This window comes from Nannobrachium achirus (assembly GCF_963921795.1).
Source record: "Nannobrachium achirus genome assembly, chromosome: 8".
In the NCBI taxonomy this organism is placed as follows: Eukaryota; Metazoa; Chordata; class Actinopteri; order Myctophiformes; family Myctophidae; genus Nannobrachium; species Nannobrachium achirus.
Window position 1 is genome coordinate 25,803,762 of NC_137817.1, and position 26,088 is coordinate 25,829,849.

The 26,088-nt window shown below is 48.2% G+C and overlaps 1 protein-coding gene across 1 annotated transcript in view; it reads right to left on the minus strand.

Annotated features, from left to right (window-relative positions):
• Window positions 1-374: 374 nt before the first annotated feature.
• Window positions 375-26,088, minus strand: part of egfem1 (EGF-like and EMI domain containing 1) — a gene marked incomplete at its 5' end in the record, with an annotated part of 122,523 nt that continues 96,809 nt past the window's right edge. Inside the window, 10 exons of the mRNA XM_080731783.1 lie at window positions 375-464; window positions 1,933-2,061; window positions 2,626-2,754; window positions 11,893-12,021; window positions 13,034-13,162; window positions 13,764-13,892; window positions 16,157-16,285; window positions 17,399-17,527; window positions 18,236-18,367; window positions 21,296-21,424. Of these exons, the coding sequence (XP_080587909.1) occupies window positions 382-464; window positions 1,933-2,061; window positions 2,626-2,754; window positions 11,893-12,021; window positions 13,034-13,162; window positions 13,764-13,892; window positions 16,157-16,285; window positions 17,399-17,527; window positions 18,236-18,367; window positions 21,296-21,424 (1,247 nt within the window). The 3' untranslated portion in view covers window positions 375-381. The remainder of the gene's footprint in view (window positions 465-1,932; window positions 2,062-2,625; window positions 2,755-11,892; window positions 12,022-13,033; window positions 13,163-13,763; window positions 13,893-16,156; window positions 16,286-17,398; window positions 17,528-18,235; window positions 18,368-21,295; window positions 21,425-26,088) is intronic.

Genomic DNA, 26,088 nt, shown 5'->3' on the forward strand with positions numbered 1-26,088 from the left:
TAGTATTTACATTAAACGTAAATGTAAATAATTCCAGATATCTCCCTGTTTTGTAAATTACACTGTACATTTCCCATTATGACAGATGTATATGTTTGTTGAATATTGCTAAGATACTTGTCCAAAATACATTTCAGAATATTTGTTTGTACTTTGCTGTACCAGAGCCTCTTCATACAGTAAGTCCACTGGCTGAGTAACACCATCGCCAGTCTCAGTTCTGGAGGCCTGGTTCCAGTTTCCACAGAACATCTTCATGTGAGCATCAGCTCGGGTTGCTTTGTAAGACGATCCGAGTGTGAAGAAGATGCAGCGGTGGAGCAGGTCCTGTGCTTCAGGAGGACGGACGCCCCGGTCTGGAGCGGAGGGCCTCCATCTGGCCTATGTGTGTTTGACGCCTGCTCTTCTCCGGGTCCGCTGGGACGCGGAGGAGTTCACTGCTGCTGGGCTCTGCTCCAGTAATCCTGAGAGGAAAGGAGCAGGGGCGTCAATTGGGTATGGCAGGGGTATGCAGCTGCCATACCCTGGGTCCAGAGGGGAGGAAATAAAAGTTACTTTTAAATATAAATCCATGAATGTCTCTTTGTCTATCTGTGCTGGTTATTATGTTGTTAAATTACAGTAACATAACTAGGCCTACAAATGCAAAATTTTACAAAATGGTCACTTTAACAAGGTATTATAATTATATTCTCCCCATCTTGACAAAGTGGTATATTCCCAGGTTCCGCAGGTCAGCTGCACAGGTGCAATGCATTATTGTTAATTGTGGCACGTTTACTAACATGCCAAGTTTAGCTGCACTTGAACAACCGTTCCAGGCTGCCATATCCAGACCAATAAACCGTAGAAACGGGGGGGGGAAAAAAATGTACTTCTTAAAATAAATGTATCATGCCTGCATGCCTTTGCGCGCGCAAGACACCAGTCATGTTGCCATACCTTAGCTTTTTCTGAACTGACGCCACTGGGAAAGGGGGGGGGGGATAAGCACACAAAGACCCAAGAAGACATTCAGCACCGTTCGGGTAAAATCAAAAGCAAATGTTCTGGGGTTTTGGTGGAAGAGAAGTAAACTGCTACGCAGGTCTCCCGTGAGCTTGGCTTTTGGGGGGGGGAAACGGAGACAGCCTGAAGCCTGGTAACCTGCTGAGTGCAGATTAAAATAACTGTCAGGAGACAGGAGCCGCTATTGAGGCAGACAGGGAGACACACAGAGCGATGGGGCTCAGCCTCACTCACTTACTGACACAGTATTTCACCCAAAGCTGGTTCAGCTTTACTGCTTATAGGAGAGCGAGTGCGTGCGTGTGTGTGCGTGTGTGTGTGTGTGTGTGTGTGTGTGTGTGTGTGTGCGGGGGTGTCACACCAAATTCTGGGCCCTGGGGACAAGGATTCACTCACATATTGTGCTTTAACTATTTTGGGAAAATACTGCTATTTTTGAAAAATACTGAAAATGTCTTTGAATATTTCAAATACTTCTAAGGTTTTTTTGAAAAACCTGTGTCTATGTCAGTGATGCTCAAACCTTTTCATGTGAAAGACCCCCAAAATGATACGTATTTGGCCACAGACCCCCCATCTCAAAATATTTAGTTCTAGGCATCCCCCCAGAAGGAAATTTTAGTTACAAATGTTCGCTTAAAAAGTACATATATTCTACAAGCTACAGATTTGCCGCGCTATGAGCTTGTATATTGTATATCTGCTATTTTTCAATAGTCAAAGTATAAAATAATTACGGCCCCTCCACCTTGGCTCCTAGTAACTCAGTCCCACTCCCCCCCCCCTTGTGACGCCCCTGTGTGTGTGTGTGTGTGTGTGTGTGTGTGTGTGCGTCCGTGCGTGCGTGCGTGCGTGCGTGCGTGTGTGTGTGCGTGCGTTCATGCTACATTCGGCTTTATAGGCAACAGGAGAGCTCAGGTTTACCGTCGCTGCAGGTGGGACCCAGCCAGGTGAGGGGGCAGAGGCAGCGGCCGCTCCGCCCGTCACACCGGGCCCCATGGGAACACTGGCACGGCAAGGAGCACTGGGGGCCAAAACGATCTCTAGCACAGTCTGAGAGAGAGAGAGAGAGAGAGAGAGAGAGAGAGAGAGAGAGAGAGAGAGAGAGAGAGAGAGAGAGAGAGAGAGAGAGAGAGAGAGAAAAGGGAATAAAATACATCAGGGGTCTTCAACATTTTCAGGCCAAGAACCCCTTAGTTGAGAGAGATGAAGCAGGGACCCCAACAACTCATAGATACCATATAGTTTCAATGTTTGACTGCACAATCGTGTATTTGAGTATTTTGGATTCATGTCAATTTAGTTTTCAGATATTTGACCACTTGAACCGTCAATACTTAATAAACTTGACCTTTCACTCTGTACTTAGTCTGCTCTTTTTCCCCTCTACACCAAACCTCTTTGCCGGAAAATAGCCGATCTACAAGCTCACAACGCCTCGCGCTGCGAGGCGTTGTGAGCTTGTAGATCTGCTATTTTGTGCTACAGTTCTCAGAATATGGACACTAGGGTTCAAGTTGTTAATATAAAAAGGATTAGAAGATTTGGAGGACCCCCTGCAGTAACTCTGAGGACCCCCTGTTGAAGACCCCTGCACTATGGTGACATGTACTGTACCTCTTTCACATCTGTCTCCTGTCCTTCCTGGGGGACAGAGGCACCTTCCTGTGGCTGAATCACATGGTACGTCCCCCACGCAGTCACATGACTGTTGACAGTCCAATCCAAACCTCCCAGGCTCACATCCTAAAGACACACACACGCACATATTGTACATACAGAACGTGCATACAAATATAAATGCCCAACCACCCCATACAAACACAAACATGAGTGGACAGATGCAACGGTAAAACATGCACAGACATCGCCTCTCACACTCACGCGCACGCACACACACACACACACACACACACGCAGATCAGGTTTGATGGTGGAGTTATTGGCTATCTTGCAGCTGCTGTATAGTACTCAGTCATAACTCCTGCTGGGGCTGAAGTGGCCGTTTAGGCCCTCACACTGTGACGGAGAGCCCCCAGAGCAGGCCGGAGGACACATTCTTTGGCCCTCACACTGTGGCTGAGAGCCTCGTAGCGGGCGGGGAGGACACAGGGATGCAACAGGAATGCATTAAGCAGGCAGGAAACACCTGTCTCTCATCAAATACCCATGTCTGCCTGCCAGCCTGGCAGTGCCTGCCCGCCTGTCTGTCTGTCTGTCTGTCTGTCTGTCTGTCTGTCTGTCTGTCTGTCTGGGCTGTTATTTTTTGCCATGTCTTGTTCATGCAGGTATATGTTCATACTTACATAATGTACTCCTAACAGACGCATAACTCCTGGGGGTTTTCCTGGTATCCAAGACTAGCTAATGTCTATACCACATGTACAGGTCTGCAAAAGGGTTTGAAACCTGGCCTATTCTTTTCTTCAAGAAACATCCTTTCTCTCTCACTTTTTATTCAATTATAGCGTTTAGCAGATGCTTTTTACATCCAGCGCAACTTTAGGGTCGATTCATACTTTAATAAGGACCCGAGTTTATTTCCGTTCGGCTCCGTCTAAACTATATGATATGGCGTCATTCAGAGGATCGGGGTCATTAATTCGGCTCCGAATGACGCCATATCATAGTTTAGACAGAGCCAAACCGAAATAAATTAGGCTCTAAAACTAAGTGGAGTATGAATCGACCCTTACAGGTGCAAGTATGCAGCGTGAGCATGAACCAGTCAACAAACAACAATGCAGACAGTCACGTATAGTGGCTCAAAGAAACTAGGATGCCAGTTAAACATCAAACCTAGCACCTGTCTAAACAACAAGCTGTCTGAATAACATTCTTGATATGTGTGGTCGAGCAAAACAAACCTGTATAAACAAAAACGTTTTTTGAACAAGTAACCAATGTAGGTCTGCATATTAGATCTATTACGTGACGTTTTTAAAGGATAAGATATTACTCCCATGTATGTTCCTCCCAGCCGCTACATAAATCTTGAACTCTTTGTAAACAAACATTAACCTATTAAAAATACCTGGAATAATTTTATGCTTTAGCTATTAAAAAATAGCAGATATACAAGCTCACAGCACAGCACAGAGTGCCCCGCTGCAAGCTTGTAGATCTGCTATTTTTTTTTTTAAGTCGTGAAAATGTGTCACATATCTTTGAAAGTTTGAATATATGTATGTATATATATTTTTAAAGCGAACATTTGTAACTCAAATATTAGCTTTTCAGGGTTCCTGATACATAATATTTTAGAAGAAAAGAAACATGCGTTTTTCTAAAACCTTAGAAGGATTTAGAAGACATTATAGAATCGGGTCAAACATATTCAAAGACTTGCACAAATGTTCACAATTTTTCAAAAATAGCAGATCTACAAGCTCGCAAGCTTGTATATCTGCTATTTTATAATAGTTAAAGCATAAAAGAATGGTTAAAGTAATAATGCATAATAATGCGTTCCTGGTCTTAACACATCTGGTGCCAACCCCGAGTTTCCCGAGTTTGTATTGATACCAACGCTGTGCCAACCCCGAGTTTCCCGAGTTTATTGTCATACCTCCAGACAAGGTCCCCCATTGGGATAACAGCGCCATCTGGCGATGCAACAGAGTAAAACTCATATCCTCCCGTATGAGAAATGTCATTTGTCGGAAGGGCTGTCAATCACAAACGAGGGCACCGCCCCCGAGTGTATATAAGCCCTGCGGGCTATCATAACTTCCTCTTCCGCACCTCTGCTAACCTGCAACTAGAGTGTCGCGAACTCAGCCATATATTTTAATTCTGTAAAGTTTTAGCCTAAAGCGACGGCTAGGAAGTCGGCCACTGGCCTTTATAGAATATCTCCTGTACGTCTTTATTCTTCAGTTCCAACAGTTTCGGCGTTCTCACCTGTTTCCTCGCTGTAAGTTTCCAGCTTCTTCTCTGAGCTTGTTATTGTCCGATAGCCTCTTGTAGCTTAGCCTAGCTTCAAGCTATCGATGTTCCACGGCCCTCGGCTAGCATGCTGCTATCCTTGTTCCCCTGGAAGTGTGCTCGATGCTGGAGACTTATCGCTGGTGAGGACACCCACCCTCGGAATTTCCTTCGATGATCCCGCAGGCTGCTTCATGTGGTGAGTCTTTCGAGTGTTAGCAAGTGCCTTGCTTGCTCGTTCCTTTGTTTGGTAGCCTCATGCTAGAAGGCCCTCACCAGGGCACTGATTGCTAGCGCGCCCTAGCTGGGTGTCGCTATTGTCTTTACTTCTAGCTGGCTAGGACTTTCCAATGTTTGTCCGGTGGTTTCTCGTGTTGTCCCCGCCGCCCTGGTCTCGCCGACCAGGGCTACGGGCCTCTCCTGGCAGGTTTTGTGGGCACGCAGCGGTGCCCGCTGTTTGTGCTTCCTTCACTTAGCCTCCACTAGCCTTGTGGCCTGCCTGGTTTTTTCCCTCCACCGGACTCTGCTGCCTCCGGGGCTCGCGGCGCTGTACGCCACAGCGCTGCTTCTCGCCCCGGGCCGCAGCCTGCAGCCACTACGCCTATAGGGGGCTCCAGCGTGCCGCTGGTGCCCTACGGCGGACGGCTGCAACGTCACGGGACTACTTGCTGGTTCTCGCCCTCTCTCCCGCCGGTTCGGCTGGCCGCCGTCCCAGGGAGGAGAACCTGCTAGCCCGCCCGGCCGCTCCCACGCCGGGGGCGGCTAGCGGCGTGGTTTTTTCCCGCCTGCAGCCACGACGCCACGTTGTTTCTGCCTCCGGGGCTCGCGGCGCTGTACGCCACAGCGCTGCTTCCCGCCCCGGGCTGCAACCTGCAGCCACTACGCCTATCGGGGGCTCCAGCGCGCCGCTGGGGCCCTACGGCTGGCGTTCTGCAACTTCACGGGACCACACGCCGGCCCTCGCCCTCTCTCCCGCCGGTTCGGCTCCGCCGTTCCAGGGAGGAGAGCCTGCTAGTCCGCCCGGCCGCTCCCACGCCGGGGGCGACTAGCGGCGGCTCCGGTTCCCGCCTGCAGCCACGACGCCTATTGGGGGCTCCAGCGCGCCGCTGGTGCCCTACGGCTGGCGTCTGCAACTTCGAGGGACCCCGCCCGGCCGCTTCCACGCCGGGGGCGGCTAGCGGCGGCTCCGGTTCCCGACTGCAGCCACGACGCCTATTGGGGGCTCCAGCGCGCCGCTGGTGCCCTACGGCTGGCGTCTGCAACTTTGAGGGACCCCGCCTGGCCGCTCCCACGCCGGGGGCGGCGAGCGGCGACGCCGGTTCCCGCCCTCTCTCCCTGGTACGGCTGGCGCCGTTTTATTCAGGGGAGAGAACCTACTGGTCCGCCTGGCTGCCCCCACGCTGGGGGTGACTAACGGCGACTTCCTCCTCCTTCCCCTTGGTTTTTTCGTTCTCGGCCATGCTGGCTGAGCCCGGATCTTCCTGGCACGCTTATGTTCTGGTGGCACGCCTCCGAACAACGCTGTTAAAAGCGGGGATGAATTTGAGAGTGAGGATGAGGAGGGATGGAATTGGGTTGAAGGCTCTTCTCCCAGTATTCCTCCTACAAGTGAGTCTTGCAAGTCCTCGGTTCCACGAGGACCCTGCATCCTTCCGCCCACCTCCGCCTCTACCCCCTCTCTCCCCTCCTCCATGCAGAAGGAGGGGAATGGGTCGGCGGCGCCCCAGTACATCCCGCTCTCCCCTCCACTGTGCCAGTGGAAGGGGGCCTGGGTCTGCGGCACCCGGACTGTGGTTTTTTCCACATGGTGGGGCTCAAGGAGACCACTTACTTGCGCCTAAGCGCACTGAACACAGCTCTCCCCACAAGGCTTGTGGGAAGTGGGTGTGTTAGATGACATAGGGTTGAGGGCCTAGCCCTCCACGGGGTCTGGGTTCCGTGACGGCACACGGTCCTCCTCCCCCCGAATGCAGACGTTGAGTTCTGTCCCACGCAGGGGAGAATGAAAATCTCTGTTGCCCAGTAGCTTTTTCCCATGTCATCAGTAAGAGTATGGTAGTCGAAACAAAACCTTTGTTTACCTACCTCTCAGTCCCTAGCACAAAGGACCCTCCTCTCTGCTTACAGCCAGTCAGTGTATAGAGACCCATGCAGGGTTCTTTATTCACTCAATGGATTACTTATTGTCCCAGTCCTGCAGACTGGTGACAATTAAAAGGTTTTTCCCTGGTTTGCAATGGGCTCCACTGTTTTGCTATTAGTCACAATAACAAAGCTTCTCTTCTGTGCTATTCTCCTCTGTCTCCACTGAGCGGCACTGTCGTGCCGAGTTCAGTTCAGAACAGGAGTATGGAGTGTTATGTACAGCATCTTAACACTCTTCAGGGACGCCGAGCCGGACTCCTCCCACAGAACCTGTGGGATGAGGTGGCGTAAATGACCTTGGACTGTGGGTACAGGGGTCCCTGACTACACAGGGACCTCCTTCCCCCAGGCGCTAATATTTATTTTCCTTATTCCATGCAGGGATAATGAAAATGGTTACTGCCTCCCTTGTCCCCAAGTCTAAAAAAAAAAAAAAAAAAAAAAAAAGGTGTTTTGAGCGAGCGTGGCCTGCTCACTCCTACACTTGCACGGACAACCTCTTATCGCTTGCAACCGCTCAGTGTAATGAAGCCCATGCAGGGCTTTCTACTCACTCACGATAACAGATTTCCCAGTCTTGCAGTCATGCAGACAGGTTACAATCAGAATGGGTTGCAGACATGCTGAGGTTCCCACCCATGTTAACTGCGGTGGGAACTGCAGTGGTGCGGTTTTTCCTATGTGCAATTTTCCTCTGCCTACACTAAACGGCACTGTAGTGTCGATTCTAGTGCAGGACAGGAAGTGTTTCACTATCGGTGTGTGGGATTATGAGTTGGCCTAATTTTCCCTGCAAGGAACTATTAAAGGCCTCGGATCTGGTTTAAACGTTTACACGTTCTTCCCCGTGCTGGGGTAAATGTTTTTACGTAACAAACCGTATTTCGCAGAATGCTCTTTCTGTTTCTCTTTCCACCACCGTTCAACATGTTGACGTCACGTCCGTTGGCGCGGCCGTCACCGGATAAGGAGGGGAGCTTCCCGGATACGGAAGTGCTAATCCCCAACGTTCCTTCTCCCCCGTGCAACCTAACGGTTTCTCCCTCGTTTCACAGCACGTTAGCACGTTGTGTGAAACGGTTAGGTTCCGAACGGAACCCTTGTTTATTTAATACCCTTGATGGTATTCTGATAAACATTGGAGACTGTGCAATCCGAGCAATGGGTGTTACGTCAGTAACACGTGGCCTTAGATTGCATTTCTTGAACCACCCCCGCTTCCAGCTGGGGTATTTACACTCGAGCCCGCGCTTGTAAGCAGGGGCTCTGAGTGAGGAAATAAGCTCGGTACTATGCAATGGTGCTGTAGTAGAGCTCTTACGAGACCTGAACCAGCTTGGTTTCTGGACTCGAATTTTTCCTGGTTCGGGAAAAAAGGGGGGGGGGGGGCTGCATCCCTTCTGGATTAGGGATATCACACCAACTTGGTGTTGGCCCACCTGAAGGCCTTGGGTTTTCAACGTCTTTTTGGCAAAAGTATGTTGACGCCCTCCCAGCAGATCTCCTTCTTGGGGATACCTCTGGATTCGACCACGATGTCTACCCGCCTCTCTCTGGAGGGGGTGGACAGGTTCCTGACGTGTCTTCGCTCCTTTCAAATTGGACCAAGTGGTCAGTTACAAGGAGTGTATGAAGTTGGCAGGGCTGATGGCTTCAGCGGTGCAACTTCTTCGCCTGGGCAGGTTTCATATGAGACCGTTCTGGCGGTGGACACTGATGCTCAGGATTCCTCCCCTGCAAGGGTGCAGGGAAGTGGTGGTCAGCCAGGCCTGCATGGACGCGCTGGTCCCATGGCGGGACCAGGCGTTGTTAATGAGTGGAGTCTCCATAGGCGTGGTGGTGTCACGCAAGGTGATCACCACAGACGCCAGCCGCTCGGGCTGGGACGCCACCCACGAGGGGCGCTCAGCCAGGGGTCTGTGGACCCCGGCCACGTTGGAGTACCACTTCAGTTATCTGGAGTTAATGGCGATCTACTTGGCTCTCAAGTATTTCGAACCGTTTCTCCGGGGTTGTCATGTCCTGGTCAGGACGGACGACTTGGCAGCCTTGTACTTTCTCAACAAGCAAGGCGGCCTCTCCTCGCGCATGCTGGATCAGCTGGCGCGCGAGATGACTCTCTGGTGCGTACCGCGCCTGAGGTCCTTTAGAGCCTCCCTTGTTCCAGGCCTTCAGAACGGCGGCGCCGATCTGTTGTCCAGGGGGGAGCCTCGCTACGAGGTTTGGTCTCTCCACCATGCGGTGGTGAGACAGATCTTCTCCAGGTTCGGTCAACCTCGGTTCGATCTCTTTGCTTCCCAGGAGAACGCGAAGTGCCCCCTCTACTTCTCAGTGAGGGGACCTTCGCCTCTGGGGGTGGATGCGTTCGCACACGAGTGGCCGGAAGGCCGTCTCTATGCGTTCCAACCGCTGGAACTGATCCTTCCCACACTGGAGAGGATCAGGAGTTCCAACCTGGAGGTTCTTCTCGTGGCACCGTCCAGGGGAGTGTGGAGGTCTCTGATCACCCCACTGCTCTACCGGTCCCCCTGGCAGCTCCCCTTGCATAGGGACCTGCTGCGCCAGGCGGGGGACGATATCTTCCATCCCGACCCCCAGGCCCTAGACCTGTGGTTTTGGCCTGTGAGAGGGAGAACCTGCTAGCCGCAGGCTTCTCAATGGCGGTTGTAGCTACTTTTCAGAGTGCTAAAGCCCCCTCCACTAGGGTGGTATATGATGGAAGGTGGAATGTTTTCTTGGACTGGTGTGAGCTACAGGAGCCGCCTGTGGTGGCTCACTTGGCTCCAGCCCAGAAGGCGTTAGTTTTCTTGCGGGACCGCCTGGACCTTGGTCTGGCGTTCTTTACGCTTAGGGGTTATTTAGCGGCTTTTGATGCCTGTCACCTGGGGGTGTCAGGCATGGGCCTATCTAAATTCCCTGAGGTGGTCAAGTTCATACACGGTGTCGACCGTTTAAGACCTGTGACTAGATTTTTGTTCCCTGCTTGGGATCTACAAGTGGTTCTTGAGGGCCTTTGCAAGGCACCCTTTGAACCGATTGGGAGGACCTCTTTGAAACATTTAAGTTTCAAGACAGCTCTTTTGCTTGCCTTGTCTACGGCTAAGCGTGTGAGCGACCTTCATGCGCTCTCTGTGAGCCCTGATTGTATGAGGTTTCTCAATAATGACTCCAAGGTTCTTCTTAAACCTCAATTGAGTTTTATTCCTAAGAACTGAGTGGTCCCGAAGGAACCTGTTGTTTTGACGGCTTTCCATCCTCCTCCGGTTGCATCGGAGGAGGATAGGCGTCTTCATTGTCTTTGTCCAGTTAGGGCCCTGAAGGCCTACTGTGACAAGACGGTGGACAGCAGGTCTACTTCTCAGCTTTTCGTGGTCATGAATGCCCGTCAGCGAAAAGCGGTGTCCAAACCCACTCTGTCGAGATGGATTGTGGATGCTGTTAGGTTGGCTTACACCCGGGCTGGGTCTGAAGTGCCGGAAGCACTTAAGGCCCACAGTACTAGGGGTGTGTCTACCTCTAGGGTTTTGTCCAAAGGTGTCTCCATTGAGGAGATTTGTGCGGCGGCGAATTGGTCTTCGCCGTCCACCTTTGCGACCTACTATCACCTGGACGTTGCGCCTTCTGCTATGGCGCATACGGTTCTAGGTGCTGCTGCCCCGCCTACTATGTAGTGGGGCGGCTCTCTCCCCTTCCTGGGACAGCATGCTACTGTCTCTAGGATACCTGGGGGGGGACCCTGAGTCTTTCCCTTATATTACTGTAGTATTATAAGGCGGACCTGTGTCTGCCCTTAGTGCATAAGGCAGGCCTCGGTCTGTCAGGGTCTCTTTTCTGTCTAAACACGCCCAGGCCCTGTGGGCCTGGGTCGGATCAGTCCTGAAAGGGGTCACGTCGGTTGACGGGACCTCCTTCCGGGTGTGGTCGGTGTGAACGACAGTCTTGTCGGTTCATGGCTTCTCGGGGAGTGTATGAGTCCCAATGGGGGACCTTGTCTGGAGGTATGACAATAAACGTATAGGTTCCGAACGGAACCATGTTTATTTAATACCGGAGGACAAGGTCCCCCGAATAAAGCCCCTCGGTTCGCTAGTTGCGGGCGCAGAGGTGCGGCTTTAGAGGAAGTTATGATAGCCCGCAGGGCTTATATACACTCGGGGGCGGTGCCCTCGTTTGTGATTGACAGCCCTTCCGACAAATGACATTTCTCGTACGGGAGGATATGAGTTTTACTCTGTTGCATCGCCAGATGGCGCTGTTATCCCAATGGGGGACCTTGTCCTCCGGTATTAAATAAACATGGTTCCGTTCGGAACCTATACGTTTGTATTGATACCAACGCTGTGCCAACCCTGAGTTTCCCGAGTTTGGGCCGTTTTTGAAAAAAAAAAAAAAAAAATCAAATTTTTTTTTTGGACCTCCAGAAATGTATTAGGCATGATCGCGATCGTGAAATTGCATGTTTAACCCCCATACCAACCCATTCTTTCAAACATGGCAGCCATGTTTGTTTACATCTGAAGAAAACATAATGGCCCATAAATCATGAATGCCTGAACGGATTTCCAAGCGGATTTTTTTGTTTGAAAGCTGTGAACAGCATCTACACACGTGGTGCATCATCTAGGCATGGGCGTGCACTTTTTACACAATTGCACAATTACATGGAAGTCTATGGTAACCATGGCAACGCGAGACATTGAAGAGAAAAAATCATTGCAACATAAGTGTTAAATTAAGGGGTTAAACAAAAACAGACTGAATCAAAAAGCGTATTTGATGAATTCAATAAAATGTGAATGACTCTGTACTCACGTCTCTGGCACTGTGATCCCTGGTACCCTGGTGGACACACACAGCGGCCCGTCACATGGTCACATGACTGGCCCATCTTACAGTCACAGGGACGGGCACAGCTTGCTCCAAAAAACCCATCCGGACATCCTTCAACACAACAAGTTTATGGTGTTTAGTCCAGCCATTCCCCACTTGTGGGCCGGCTGCATGGGGCCACCGGTGGGACGTGAGGGTATTGCTAGTGGGCCCCCCAAATAATTGGCAAAACAGTGCCTTCAAATAACTTAGTATATAATTAGTATATAAACATAATGTAAAAATATTGTTGTTTTATTTTCATGATGCCGATAATTAACTTGAAGATGGGCTGCCATGATTTTTTCACCCCTAAAACATGATGATCAGGTATTATGATTATACTAAGGATTATTAAAAAAATAAAAATAAAAGAAAGTGTACAGAAAGTGTTAAAATTATGTTTTTATATGGCCACACCCACCTGTCCATTAAGTATGCCTGGTTGCAAGGTGGGTGGTGACCCAGCTGAAGTTTACCATACACCCACAGTGTTGGGTGTACTGTATGGTAAAGGGGAGGGAATTACGTCATTTACTCAGTGTTTTTCAGTTGGGCCTTTTGACTCAGAGGCTTTCAGCTTTAGTAACCAACAATAAACAGGGAAGGCAAATTTGCACATTATAACCTCACCCTGTGGTCTATTAGAGTAATGTTAACTCCATAGATACATACAACACAGAAAAAGTACAAAACTATGGCACCACCTCTTTAAAGTATACCGTACTATGGTAGTTCCATTGATCGATTGATTGCTCATTCATATAAACATGTTCTGAAAATGCACACGGTCCACCCATCTGATCACTTAGGGCAGCCGTTGAGTGGTCCGGTGGGTGGACTGTGAATGCGTCAGAAATGTTGAAGTGGGCCCTGGTCAAGAAAAGGTTGGGAACCATTGGTTTAGACTATTCTGGACCAATCCAATCCTCTTCATGACGGGTGTTCTCAACACTGATGAGGGGATTCATTTTCATTCCATAATTGCCAACATTGAAACCTATTGTCTAAATAGAACAGCGTTGTCCATGGCATTGGGTCAGAGATAAACAAATCAAATACAGCGTAATAAAGGAAAGCGTACTGTGTTGACAGGAGTGTCCATAGTGGCCAGCAGAACAGCTGCAGCTGCCACTGATGCGGTCGCAGGTTCCATTGTTGTTGCAGGGACAATCAAACGCACAGTCAGGCCCGTACTTCCCACCTACGCAGGCTGCACACGCACACGCACACACACACACACACACACACACACGCACACGCACACGCACACACTGTAATAATTGCCATAATTGTGAGTTGAAAGGACAAGGAAAATGTAAGCCTGAGCGCACTGAACATGGGTTGATTGACAGTTCATTCAAATATAACTGTAAAAAAAAATCCGTTAGTGACAAAGTAGCTTCAGTCAAACAATATACCGTAATTGCTGGACTATAAGCTGCACCTGAATATAAACCGCACCAGTTAAATTTAGAACAAAAAACAAATGTTTACATATATAAGCCGCACCTGACTATAAGCCGCAGGTGTCCTTCCTGCTAGAGCGCCCCTGGTGGCTGTTAGCTGTAAAAATCTATAAATCCTTGTTAAAGACCATTGTAAAACTAACTAAATGGCCGTTAGCTATAAAAATCTATATATAAGCCGCACCGTTGTATAAGCTGCAGGGTTCAAAACATGAGAAAAAAGCAGCGGCAATAGTCCGGCAATTACGGTACTATCAAAATAGTGATGGAATGTTATGGGGAGTTATGGGGGTCCTTGAAATAAATAAATAAATGTGAGAACCACTAGAGATACAAAACACGTACCTGTGTCACAGCGAGGCCCCGTCCAGCCCAGACCACACTTGCAGGCCCCGTTGACAGGGTCACACAAGGCTCCATTCTGACAGCTGCATGTGTTCCTGCACTGCATACCATAGCGCCCCCTAGGACACGCTGGAGCAACAGCAGAGACGGGCTCAAGGTCAGAAAGAGACGAACACGACGAGGCCTCTGCTCGACTAGAGCTGGCTCACCGAAACTAGATCCAAACCCACATTTAGAACCACTAACCCACTCTATCTTGCTCATGTAGGTTTATCCATTAGAAGAAGCAGGGTTTGTAGTTGTAACTTTTATAATAGACTCGATTAGTCCTATTTACCGCTAAGAGCCATTCTGACTTGTCAGTGATGATGTCACTGAGTGAAGGGCATGGTCAAATGGTCCAAATTGCCTAGGTATTTAACCACTCTCTGTAATCAGCCTCAGGTGTTGCCACTGGCAGAGGCAAACAGTTTGTGACTGTGTTCAGAAGCTGTGGTCTGTATAGCGTCTTTGACTGTCATTTATTTATTATATATAATTTATGTCAAGTATAGGACTAAATAAATATTATAATTTATGCACTCAATAGCATTTGGACTTCAGTTATTTGAATACACGTCAGAACTTCCCTCGGCAACCTGTAGTACCCAGAGTATAGGACTTTGGGAACTACACCTGTATTATACAATGGTGGCGTACAAAATAGCCAATCTACAAGCTCACAACATGTCACAATACAACACGTTGTGAGCTTGTAGGTCTGCTATTTTCACCATTTTAGTCAGGAACACTCACGTCAAAGTAGATTTAACCATTTATTACAACAAATGGAATAGTTAATATTGGCATTAAAGGTCTCCACTTTCGGGAGATGTTCCTGGAACTTGCTAGGCAAAATCAGGGAATGTTAAGCAAAACCCTCCATAGGGACACAATAGCAGTACAATAGCAATACATTGACATATTACCATGCAGGACTCGCAGTCCTGCATGAACTAACGCTAAAGCTTCTTTGATTTTCTGTAAATAATCAGAATCGAGCTAAAAGTTTGAAATAATCATGATACTGAAGTCATACCCCAGCCCTAGCTCAGCACTCCCACAGCGGAGGAACGCAGTCACTCTCACAAGCAAGAACAGGCATGCACGTGCACACACACACACAGCGCACACACACACACACACACACACACACACACACACACACGCGCACACAAAATGTACTAACATTCAAGTTTATTTAGGCAGCAGTTCATTAGTGAGATGGCAAAGTGGCCTAATTTGGCAGCGATATAAAAGAATAATCATGTTTCTCTGGGTAATTTAGATCGGAGAAACAATAAGCGAGTCTTCTTTGATTCCCCTGTTTATTTATTTGTTTCGTTGCCAAGTCCATCGACACGGAACACAGGGAACGAGCTACTAATAGGCCTCTCCAAACATTCAACAAGAGCAGAACGTAAGTGGTGGCACGTCCACAGACAGCGCTACGTAGTGGGGAGCGTTTAGCTCAGGCAGCCATGGAAACTCCCGTTCTCCAGTCCAATGAAACTGCTGATAAACGGAGAGATTAGGAGGCCAGACAACCGCCTATGTTCCCCGGGAAATCAACGCTCTGATCATCAGAGCCCCTCAAACTGAGGAAACAGAGAATTTGTTACTTAAATATACAGTGGAAAATAGAATCTTGAAAATACACCCTTCTTTTCCCCTAATGTACTGTAGATGTTTTCCCACTTGTCCGTTGTTCTGTTCATTTGTGATGAGCTCATTAAGAGGAACGGTGCCTGTTGGCGTCCGTATCTGCAGTTACTCAGTGTCAACACAACAGAGGAGATGTGGGTTCAAGAGTTTGCCAGCCGTAACTATTTTTGGTACTGATTAGATATTGATTAGTATCTCATGATTTAATGCAGGGGTCTTCAACGTTTTCAGACCAAGGACCCCTTAGTAAAGAGAGAGAGAGATGAAGCAGGGACCCCCATAGATTCCATATATTTTCATTGTTTGACAGCACGATCATCAGTGTATTTTGGATTGTGTTTTCAGATACTTAACCACGTGAACCGTCAATACTTAATATAAACTTGACCTTTCACTCTTACTTCGTCTGCTCTTTTTCCCTTCTACACCAAACCCCTTTGTCGAAAATAGCCGATCTACAAGCTCACAACGCCTTGCAGCGCGAGGCGTTGTGAGCTTGTAGATCTGCTATTTTTGACTAAAGCTCTTTGAATATGGACACTAGGTTTCAAGCGGTTCATATAAAAAAGGAGAGGAACAAGTTTCTATCACACAAAGATTTGGAGGACCCCCTGTTGTAACTCTGAGGACCCCCTAGGGGCCCCGGACCCCCTGCATTAGTGGATTCGGCCTCCGATGCCCATATATACCTTGTTGGCAGGACTGTCCTATCCTGCCAGGAGCACATATACACCTCCCAGTCACTGGGTGGCACTGTCCGTCCTCCCCACAGGAGCACAGCAGGCCACAGTCCTTCCCATAGTAACCCTGTGGACATCCTGCAGAAATAAGCATGTCAGAGTCAGAAATGTCACCACATACCGCAGGAGAGCTCTGCTTGATGTGTTCACAGTGCAGACCTCATGGGATGTCCTCTGTGGTGGTTGATACTTAACGGAGTAGATATCTTGTCTATGAAACTGTGCATATCGTTGCTGTCAGGCAAAAAACTGTCAGTTTTATCATGAATGAATGCCATACAGTAGTTCGTCATACAAGAGGGCCACGCAAAAGTAGCGAAAATAGCAGATCTATTTTGAAGGTGAAAGTGGTTTAGCGTGTCTGTGGATTTTATGAATATTTATTCGGGCTCTCACGAGTAATAAGGAGGAAAAGCCTTTTACGCATTTTGTATTTTTATTTGTGGTTATAAAAATATCCAAAATCGTATCGCTGCTCCGGGGTTACTAAGTAACCTAGAGGTAGTGCTTCCGTTCTGGGAAGGTAACACGGCCGAGCAAGCCGTTTCTCTGTACTCTGTTTCTTACTGTTTGCTTACTTTGTAAACACTGGACACAGATTCAAATGTTGTTGTTTTTTGCGTTCGCGAACGCCGAATGACGTGCACATGCGCCGTGTAAGATACGTGCACGATGGACACGCACGCGCCCGCGTTAAAAGGTATGAAACCGTCGCAATTTTACCTGTTTTTTTCATTTTTTTTTTCAGTAAATGCGTTAATTACTCCTTAGTGCCTGGATCGTCAGTTTCTTCTCAAGTTTGATCCTGTTTTAATTTGTGAGCACCATTGATACTTTTAACTACTTTTAACCATTTCTATATCTCCTGTGAACACAGCTGGTTGTTCTGTTTTCTCAATGAAAGTATTAACAAGAGCTTGTACCTCAATAATCACTACATTGTATACCTTGGAACACAGGTTCTTTCCTGAAAAGTAACCATTTGGAACATAGGTCTACAAAGGTTTCCACCTAACAGCGACAACATACTGTTATTATAGTGTAGTTTACTGCCCCATATTGGACACTGGAATGAAACTACTGAATGTTGACATAATGTCCATAAGTGGACTGAGATGTAGGTTACTCTGGCTGATAGTATCTCATAGTAGTTTCAAACATATAACAATTTCTGATAATATTGCTAGCTACCTGAGCTACAGTTAGCTCCGATGAAGCCAGGTGGACACTGACAAGCTCCCGTCTTGAAATCACAGCGACCACCGTTGATGCAGCGACATCTTGACTTGCAGTTTGGTCCGTAAGTGCCTTCTCGACATCCTAGGGATGGAGAGAGACAGGGAGAATTAATGAGTTGGCCGAACATTATTTGGTCTTAACCACTTAAAGGAGTAGTTCACCCCCAAAATGACTTTTTTTCTATTGATTAGTCACGCCATGGAGAGTAGAGTTCAATAATATTTTTTGTTTTTTGTCACATTCCTAAGACAACATTTTTATTCAAGTACATTTACCCCCATTGATTCCGGATGGGGACCCGTTTTGAAACTGGTGAACTACTCCTTTAATGCCTATATCGTCACTGTTGGGCAGAAACCTCGTATCTCCAAGTTTCAAATTTGTACGTTTTTTTGCAAAGCAAAGCCCTGCTTCATCATACAAGGCCGTCGCACAAAGGTAGTGAAAACAGCAGATCTACAAGCACACAACGCCTCGCGGTGCAAGGCGTTGTGTGCTTGTAGATCGGCTGTTTTCACTAGTTTAAATCATTTTTAAAATGATAAACGCAAAACGAACGGTTTTGGTCATACAAGGTTTTCACCCAACAACGACGATATACTTCATCATAATGAGTGCGTTGCAGTGGGTGCTTGTAGATCAGCTATTTTCCTGAAGATGTCTGAAGATGTTGAAAAATAATAATAATAATAGTTTGAAACTCAAACATTTTAAGGAATAGGGGAAACCAGATTGAAAGTGGTTCATTCTGTGCCTGATGGAAGACCAGTGTGCTTCTGTTCTACTTACGTAGCTCACAGCGCGCCCCGCTGTAGCCTGGCAGGCAGGAGCATCGTCCAGTGACAGGGTGGCATTGCTCCTGGTCTCCTGAACACTGGCACAGCTGGCTACAGTTCTGTCCATACATCCCTGCTGGGCAGGCTAACCACAAACACATATTAATGATATAGTCTCACCCTCCAGTACCACCACCTCCCCCCACATCTAACACAGATAGTGGTTGTTTTCCTCCCTGATATTTCCCTAAACCCAAAGCCAACTTTCTGGCTTTATTTCACCGTACCAATAATGGGCACATTAATAGCATTTGATCTTAAGCATTTAGCATCTGGCTGTAAACAACAGGTGTTTATAGCCAAACAACATGTTTTAGCAATTAGTGCAAAATGTTCCTAAATAAAAGACAACCATCCAATTTATTCCCATATATTTTAGACGGAAATTCATTATTCGTTATTTGTTATTCTAGAAGTCAATGGAAATCTAACATTATGTTACATATTTGTTTGTGGTAGAGCTACCAATTTATTGTTGTTTACTAGGAGTGGTCGTTAAACAAGAAAGCCTTCAATATTTTGCAGCTAAGAGAGAGAAATGTCATCGGCCACCCTCGTCCCCTTTCAAATCGCTTCGCACGCGCGCACGCACGCACACACACACACACACACACACACACACACACACACACACACACACACACACACACACACACACACACACACACACACACACACACACACACACACACAGTAAAATCTTCAGTGTTTATTGAACCATTTGTAACTAAAGTGTACAAAATGTAACCAGATGGACCCTCACAGGTCCATTTGGACTGTGCTGTGTATACTGTCACGGTAATGAATGTGGCCCACAGACAGAAGTACAATCAGTCATAAATAGCAAGATAAATCTGTGAACCAAACATGTTGTTTTGCGGTGTGCGCGCGCGCGTGTGTGTGTGTACGTGCGTGCGTGCGTGCGTGCGTGCGTGCGTGCGTGCGTGCGTGCGTGTGTGTGTGTGTGTGTGTACGTGCGTGCATGTGTGTGTGCATGCGAGCGCAGCACTGAGGTACTGGGCAGTAGTAGGCAGCATGGGGGACAGATAAGAAAAAGGACCCCAGACTAAAGAGGCAATTACGGCGCTGTCATTATGCATGTCTGCCTTCCAAAAGCCCTTATCCGCTGCTGAGGAGACAAAAACAATGCCTTCTGTTTTACTTGGCAACCGGAGTGTAACATTTATCAGATGTCTGGGGAGTTAGCCTGTGAGTAGAGGAGGGGCGGGGCGATGGTAGAGGGAGAGAGAGAGAGAGAGAGAGAGAGAGGAGAGAGAGATTGAGAGAGAGGGTGGTGAGGGGTAAAGTCGTAAACCTGCTCTTACACAGACATACAGGGTAGAGCAGCAAATGGAATTGATTTCGTATAATTCTGTATCACACAGCGTAGTTTCCACGTAGAATAACTAAAGAACTGTGGCGTATAGACGATGCTGAAACACGTCACTCAAGACTGTTGGCTTTACGTAAAATGTCAAACATGCATTGCAAAAACTACCGAACAAGTAATTTTGTCCTTCACACATCGTGGAGACGAAAGGGCAGTTTTTTTTGTACATGCACTTAATTTGCCCAAAAATAATGTTATTTCAAACTGCTGTTTGAGTCATGAGTACATTCACACAGAACGCAAATAATCTTTGTCGATAAAGTGACGTAATCTTTCTTCGGAAAAAGGGTTTTCTGTGCTTTTGTACCGCAAATAAAGGCATACACTATATAAATTGTTTGATGCTAAAAATATTACTTCCCATTTTCATACTGTTTATTGGTCTCTCCACTGGTTTGTAAAGAACTTAAAAATGTTGATGAATAATCATGAATAATCACATAAGTATCGTATGGCCAAAACAGATGCACGATGAAAGCCCACCATTAAGGCCTCTCTCCCTGGGGTAAATGATTGTGCTATTTATATTTTTATTTTATTATTATTAGTTTTTTGTAGACTGCATTTCCAGGCAAGGAATCAAACCACAATATTCATCTTTAGTTGGTTGAAATGATTCATAATTATAAATTATATATATACATAAACATTAATAATTGTGGGTGAGTAACTTTCTTCCACGATGCATTTCTGTCTTTGTGTGAGTATAGTGCATAACGTGGTGCATCAAGGTGTGAGTGGATGGTTTTTCAATAGTTTAAAAGCCATGACAGCAATATGAGCCACATTGCCAGAGGCTCAACAGTCAGGATCGTTCCTGTGTGGAGCATTTGGAGGAGACTGTAAAACTGCCTTTGACACATCATCAAGATGTACAGCCACTGACGTTAAGCAGTGACCTTGTCCTCCAGGATAACAGAGTCTCCGCCATCACTCAGGTCTTCTGGGTGAAGTGGTATTTATTTTAACCACACAATTATATTTATTTTATTTAGGTGCACTCAAATTGTTTAGAAAGACATTTAAAGTGAGCAGTGAGAGCGCTGACTCAGGTGAACAGATCTCCTGGAAGGGACGGTAAATTAAGCCGTTTTGTTTTATTTTCTTTCTCGATTTGGCAGTGCTCTTTGGCTGGGGTTGCTTGATGGTTCTGGAATAGTGCAGGTCAATAACCGTGCCATGTATTTTGCATTCAAGGTAACGGCATCATGTCAAGTAGGGCAGTGGTTCTCAACCTGTGGGTCGGGACCCCCCAAATTATTTTGGGGGGTCCCCATATGATTAACCTAATGTGCAACATTGTTTTCTCAACAGTAAACAAACAAACATAAAGTTCAAGTGTTTATGTAATACCTCTAAAATAATAAAATAAATTGTCAAATATTAGAGGCGGAAATTGTGAAAATAGCCGATCTACATGCTCACAACGCCTCGCAAGGCGAGGCGTTGTGAGCATGTAGATCTGCTATTTTCACAATAGAACCGTGTTATACAAAATGTAATTCCTCAACTCTTAGTGCTCGTGAGGGTGGGGGGGTCCCCAGTTAAAATATGATTATTTTAGGGGTCGCGGTCTGAAAAGGTTGAGAACCACTGAAGTAGGGAGAATAGACCTTTTCTTACGTTTTTCACAGCCGTTCCCAGTCAGTCCCGGACGGCAGCCACAGGTCCCTGTCTCATGGTGACAGGAGACCCCAGACTGGCACTGACACGCAAGGGCACAAGAAGCACCGTAGGACCCCGGCAGGCAGGCTGCGAGACCACAGGAGAAAGAATTTCCATGTTATCACAAAATCTTCACTTAATAAGCCCCATTTCATAGTGAAAATAGCAGATTTAGGAGCTCACTGTCTAGTTTGCTGCTTAGCAGAAATTTTAGTGATAGTCCAGGCGTTTCGGGCAGTATTTTGATGGAATCGTGCACTTTATGAAAGAAGCATGAAATTTGGCACACAGTTAGAACATGCCATATGGAACATTTTTTTTTTACTATACAGTAAAATAATACAAAAAATAAATATGCTTTAAGTAGCATGTGAGGGGTCAAACTAGGGGTTTATCGGGATTCTGAATCCAATGCAAGCATTTGTTTTGCATGAAAAACATTCCTTGGGGTAAAAATGGCACCCATAAAACCATGGTTTAGTGATGAGTCATCACTTTTCACATCTTTGTGGGGGCCGTTTCTCGGAAAGGAATGTTTTTCGTGCAAAACAAATGCTTGCATTGGATTCAGAATCCCAAAGAACGGTAGGTTCCGTACGGAACCATTGTTTACTTAGATATGGAAGGATGACCTCCCACTTGGGTAATGACGCCCCCTGGAGATCATTCAGAGAAACTACTTCAGCTCCCGTACTAACGTAGGTAGAAAGGGCCTGTCACTCAAACCGGAGTGACCCGCCTCCAGGCTATATAAGCCCCCGGAGGCGGAAGTAACATCCTCTTAATACCACTCTCTGCCACATTCAGTGAAACAGAGGGGCATTACGTGGGAGGTCATCCTTCCATATCTAAGTAAACAATGGTTCCGTACGGAACCTACCGTTTACTGTCAATATTCCAGGATGACCTCCCACTTGGGATTCTTAAACTCCCCTCTAAGCCACAACCTACTCTCATACCCCCACACACCCCTCATACGGGTGAGCACAGCCCAAACGGGCGTGACCCATCACCCAGAAGGTCCCAGGCCCACCGGACCTGGGTGTGAAGGCATGAGAACATAAGGAGAGACCCTGACAGACCGAAGTCCGCCTCATTCAACTAAATGAAAAGGACAAGTCCGCCTTATAAGTAAGACACACTATATAAGGAAAACACAGGGTCCCCCCCAAAATACCCCAGGTGGCTACATGCCCACCTGTGGGAGGGGAAGATCCGACTCCTCTATGACGTAGAGGAGGCAACTGCACCCAGAACCGAATGCGCTAGCGAAGAGGATTCGATATCCAGGTGATAGTAGGCTGCAAAGGTAGAAGGCGAAGACCAATTCGCCGAAACACAAATCTCCTGAACGGAGACTCCCTTTGCCAGTGCCCACGAAGTAGCCACACCTCTAGTGCTATGGGCTTTAAGTGCCGCCGGCACTTCCACACCCGCACTAGAGTAAGCCAGCCTAATAGCATCCACAATCCACCTCGAAAGAGTGGGTCTAGACACCGGCTTTCTGACAAGAACATTGCCCATTTCCACGAAGAGCTGAGAAGAAGCTCTAGAACCAGCAGTCCTGTCACAGTAGGCCTTCAATGCCCTGACAGGACAAAGGCAATTCAGCCGTTCATCCTCCACCGAGACAAACGGAGGAGGATGAAAAGCCAGAAGAACAACCGGCTCCTTAGGAACCACCATGTTCTTAGGAACAAACTTAAGATGAGGCTTGAGCAACACCTTGAGATCATTGTTCATAAACTGCATGCACTCCGCAGACACCGAGAGAGCTTGCAGGTCACCAACTCTTTTAGCCGTGGCCAAAGCCAGCAAAAGAGCCGTCTTGAAACTCAAAAGTTTCAAAGACATCCCTACAAGCGGCTCAAAGGGAGCCCGACATAGGCCCCCTAGAACCACCTGCAGATCCCAAACTGGGAACAAAGACCTAGTCACCGGCCTCAAACGTTCAACTCCTTGCATGAACTTGATGACCTCCGGGACTTTAGAAGGTGCCTTGCCCGCCACCCCCAGGTGACAGGCATAAATAGCCGCCAAATACCCCCTAAGGGTAGAAAATGCCAGACCACTTTTCAAGCGGTTCTGCATAAATTCCAGAATTTCCTGGGCTGACGCCACATGAGCCACCACAGGTGGAACACGCGACTCACACCAGTCCTCAAAGGCATTCCACCTTCCATCATAAGACGCCCTCGTAGAGGGCGCCTTAGCACTCTGAATGGTAGCAACCACTTCAGAAGAAAAACCGGCTGCCAGCAGGTTTAACCTTTCACGTGCCAAACCCACAGGTCTAGGACCTGCGGGTCTTGGTGGAAGATCCCCCCCCTGGCCTGGCTCAACAAAGCCCTGCACTGAGGCAGCTGCCAGCCTGGTTCGCAAAGGAGAGGGGCGATCGCCGATCTCCACGTGCCCTTGTAGGGAGCCACCAGGAGCATCTCCAGACCGAACCTCCTGACTCTCTCCAGAGTGGGACGGATCATGTCGAAGGGGGGAAACGCGTACAGTAGACCTCTCGGCCACGTGTGCGCTAAGGCGTCCAACCCCAAGGGAGGACTGCCCTTCACCGCGAAGAACAACGGACACTTCGTATTCTCCGCTGACGCAAACAGGTCCGCCACTGGCTGACCGAACTTGCGAAAAATCTGTCTCGCCACCCTGGGGTGGAGAGACCAATCCTCGTAGCGAGGACCTCCCCTGGACAGGAGATCTGCTCCGCTGTTGAGGAGACCCGGGACGTGTAAGGCCCTGATTGACTTGAGGCGCGACACGCACCAAACCGTCAGTTCTCGAGCCAGACGATCCAGTAGCAACGACGACAGGCCTCCTTGTTTGTTGACATAAAACATGGCCGTCGTATTGTCGGTCCTGACCAGAACGTGACAATGCAAAATCCAAGGCTCGAAAAGCTTGAGCGCCCGGAGTATAGCCATCAACTCCAAATAGTTGATGTGACGACCCCTCATCTCCAGAGGCCAAAGCCCCTGCGCTGTGCGCCCCTCGAAAGTGGCTCCCCACCCACTGAGACTGGCGTCTGTCGTGATCGACTTGTGGGAAACCACCTCGCCAATCGAGACTCCGCTGGTGAGGAACCCCTCCACCAGCCAAGGAGACAGGGCGATCGCGCAGGAAGGGGAAACCGTAACCTTCTTGTACTTCAAGGAGGGCGGGATCCCGAGGGATAACATCCATCGTTGAAAAGGTCTCATATGAAACCTGCCCAAACGCAACAGATGTACTGCGGAAGCCATCATTCCCGTCAGTACCATGCAACTCCTGTAAGTGACCACCTGGCCCACTTGAAAGGAGTCGAGACATTCCCGAAACCTGTCCACCCTCTCCTCTGAGAGACGGGCCGACATGTCGGACGAGTCCAGAAGGACCCCAATGAATGTAAGACGACGTGCTGGAGTCAGCATGCTCTTGCCGTGGTTGACTATGAAACCTAAGGCCTTCAGGTGAGCCAAAACCACTTGTGTGTGACGCGCCACTTCGTGGGCGGAGCTCGCTGAAATCATCCAAACGTCGATGTACGTCGCCAACCTGACGCCCTGCTGTCTCAGCGGGGCGATGGCTGCTTCGGTCACTTTCACGAAAACCCTCGGGCTCAGTGACAGACCGAAAGGGAGTACTGTATACTCGTACAGGTGACCCCCGAAGGCGAACCGTAGGAAATTCCTGTGTGGGGGATAAACCTGAACGTGCTGATAAGCATCCTTCAGATCCACTGAACAGTGGAAATCCCCTTGCCTGACCGACCGTAACATGGTGGGTACAGTTAGCATCCTGAAAACGTATTTCTTCAGGTACACGTTTAGTGCCTTTAGGTCCAGGATGGGACGTAGCCCCCCCCCTTTTTGTGCACCAGGAAATAACGGCTCCAAAATCCCATGCGGGATTGGGTCTTGTCCAGCTCCACTATAGCACCCTTGCCTAGCAAGGAGCTGATCTCTTCTCTCAAAAGATTTGCTTTTAAACCACGCGCCCTGGTATAAATAACCCTGCTCGAAAGCGGGGGTATGTCTGCGAACTGTAACCTGTAACCCCTGGTTATCGTTCGAAATACCCAAAGGCTCGGGTTGCATAACTTCCACTGGCGCGCGCAGCGTGCTAGCGTGTTTTGAGAGAGAGAAACCCCACCACTGTGCTTCCGCGACGGCGGAGCTATTTGGCGACTGGACCGGAAGCGGGAGACCTGCGTATCCGTATCCGGAACGACCGGATGCGGAGCGCAAGGGTTCAATAGGCCGCATGGCGGAAACACCTTCTGGTTGTACCGCTTGACTAGCGGAGCTATTTTGCGGCGGGACCGGAAGCGGGGAGCGAGCGAATCCGTATCCGGTGTCACCGGAAGCGTTCGCACTTCGCTCGATAGAGAGACAGGAAGAACAAAGCGATTCGACTGATAAACAGACTCGCCCACAACTAAAGCATTCTCCCCTGACAGGAGAGGAACTTTTACGTTTAATACCTGCTCTAAGGCCTTTATGCTTGTCCCTTGACTCGGGCTCATAGTAGGCCGACAGAATTTCTGACTCAAAGTTAAATTCATAGCATCGCTCACGCGAGGGAAAGCCCACTCGCGCGCATGAGGAACCACATAATTGTTTGACGTTAACATTACTGGTTGCTGATAAAACCTGTGATTGATTAAGGAGTCCTGACGGGACTCCATCATTCTTACAGGAGGCATGCATAAAGGAGTCATATTGTCGACGCGAGGGATATTCCACTCGCGCGCATGAGGAACC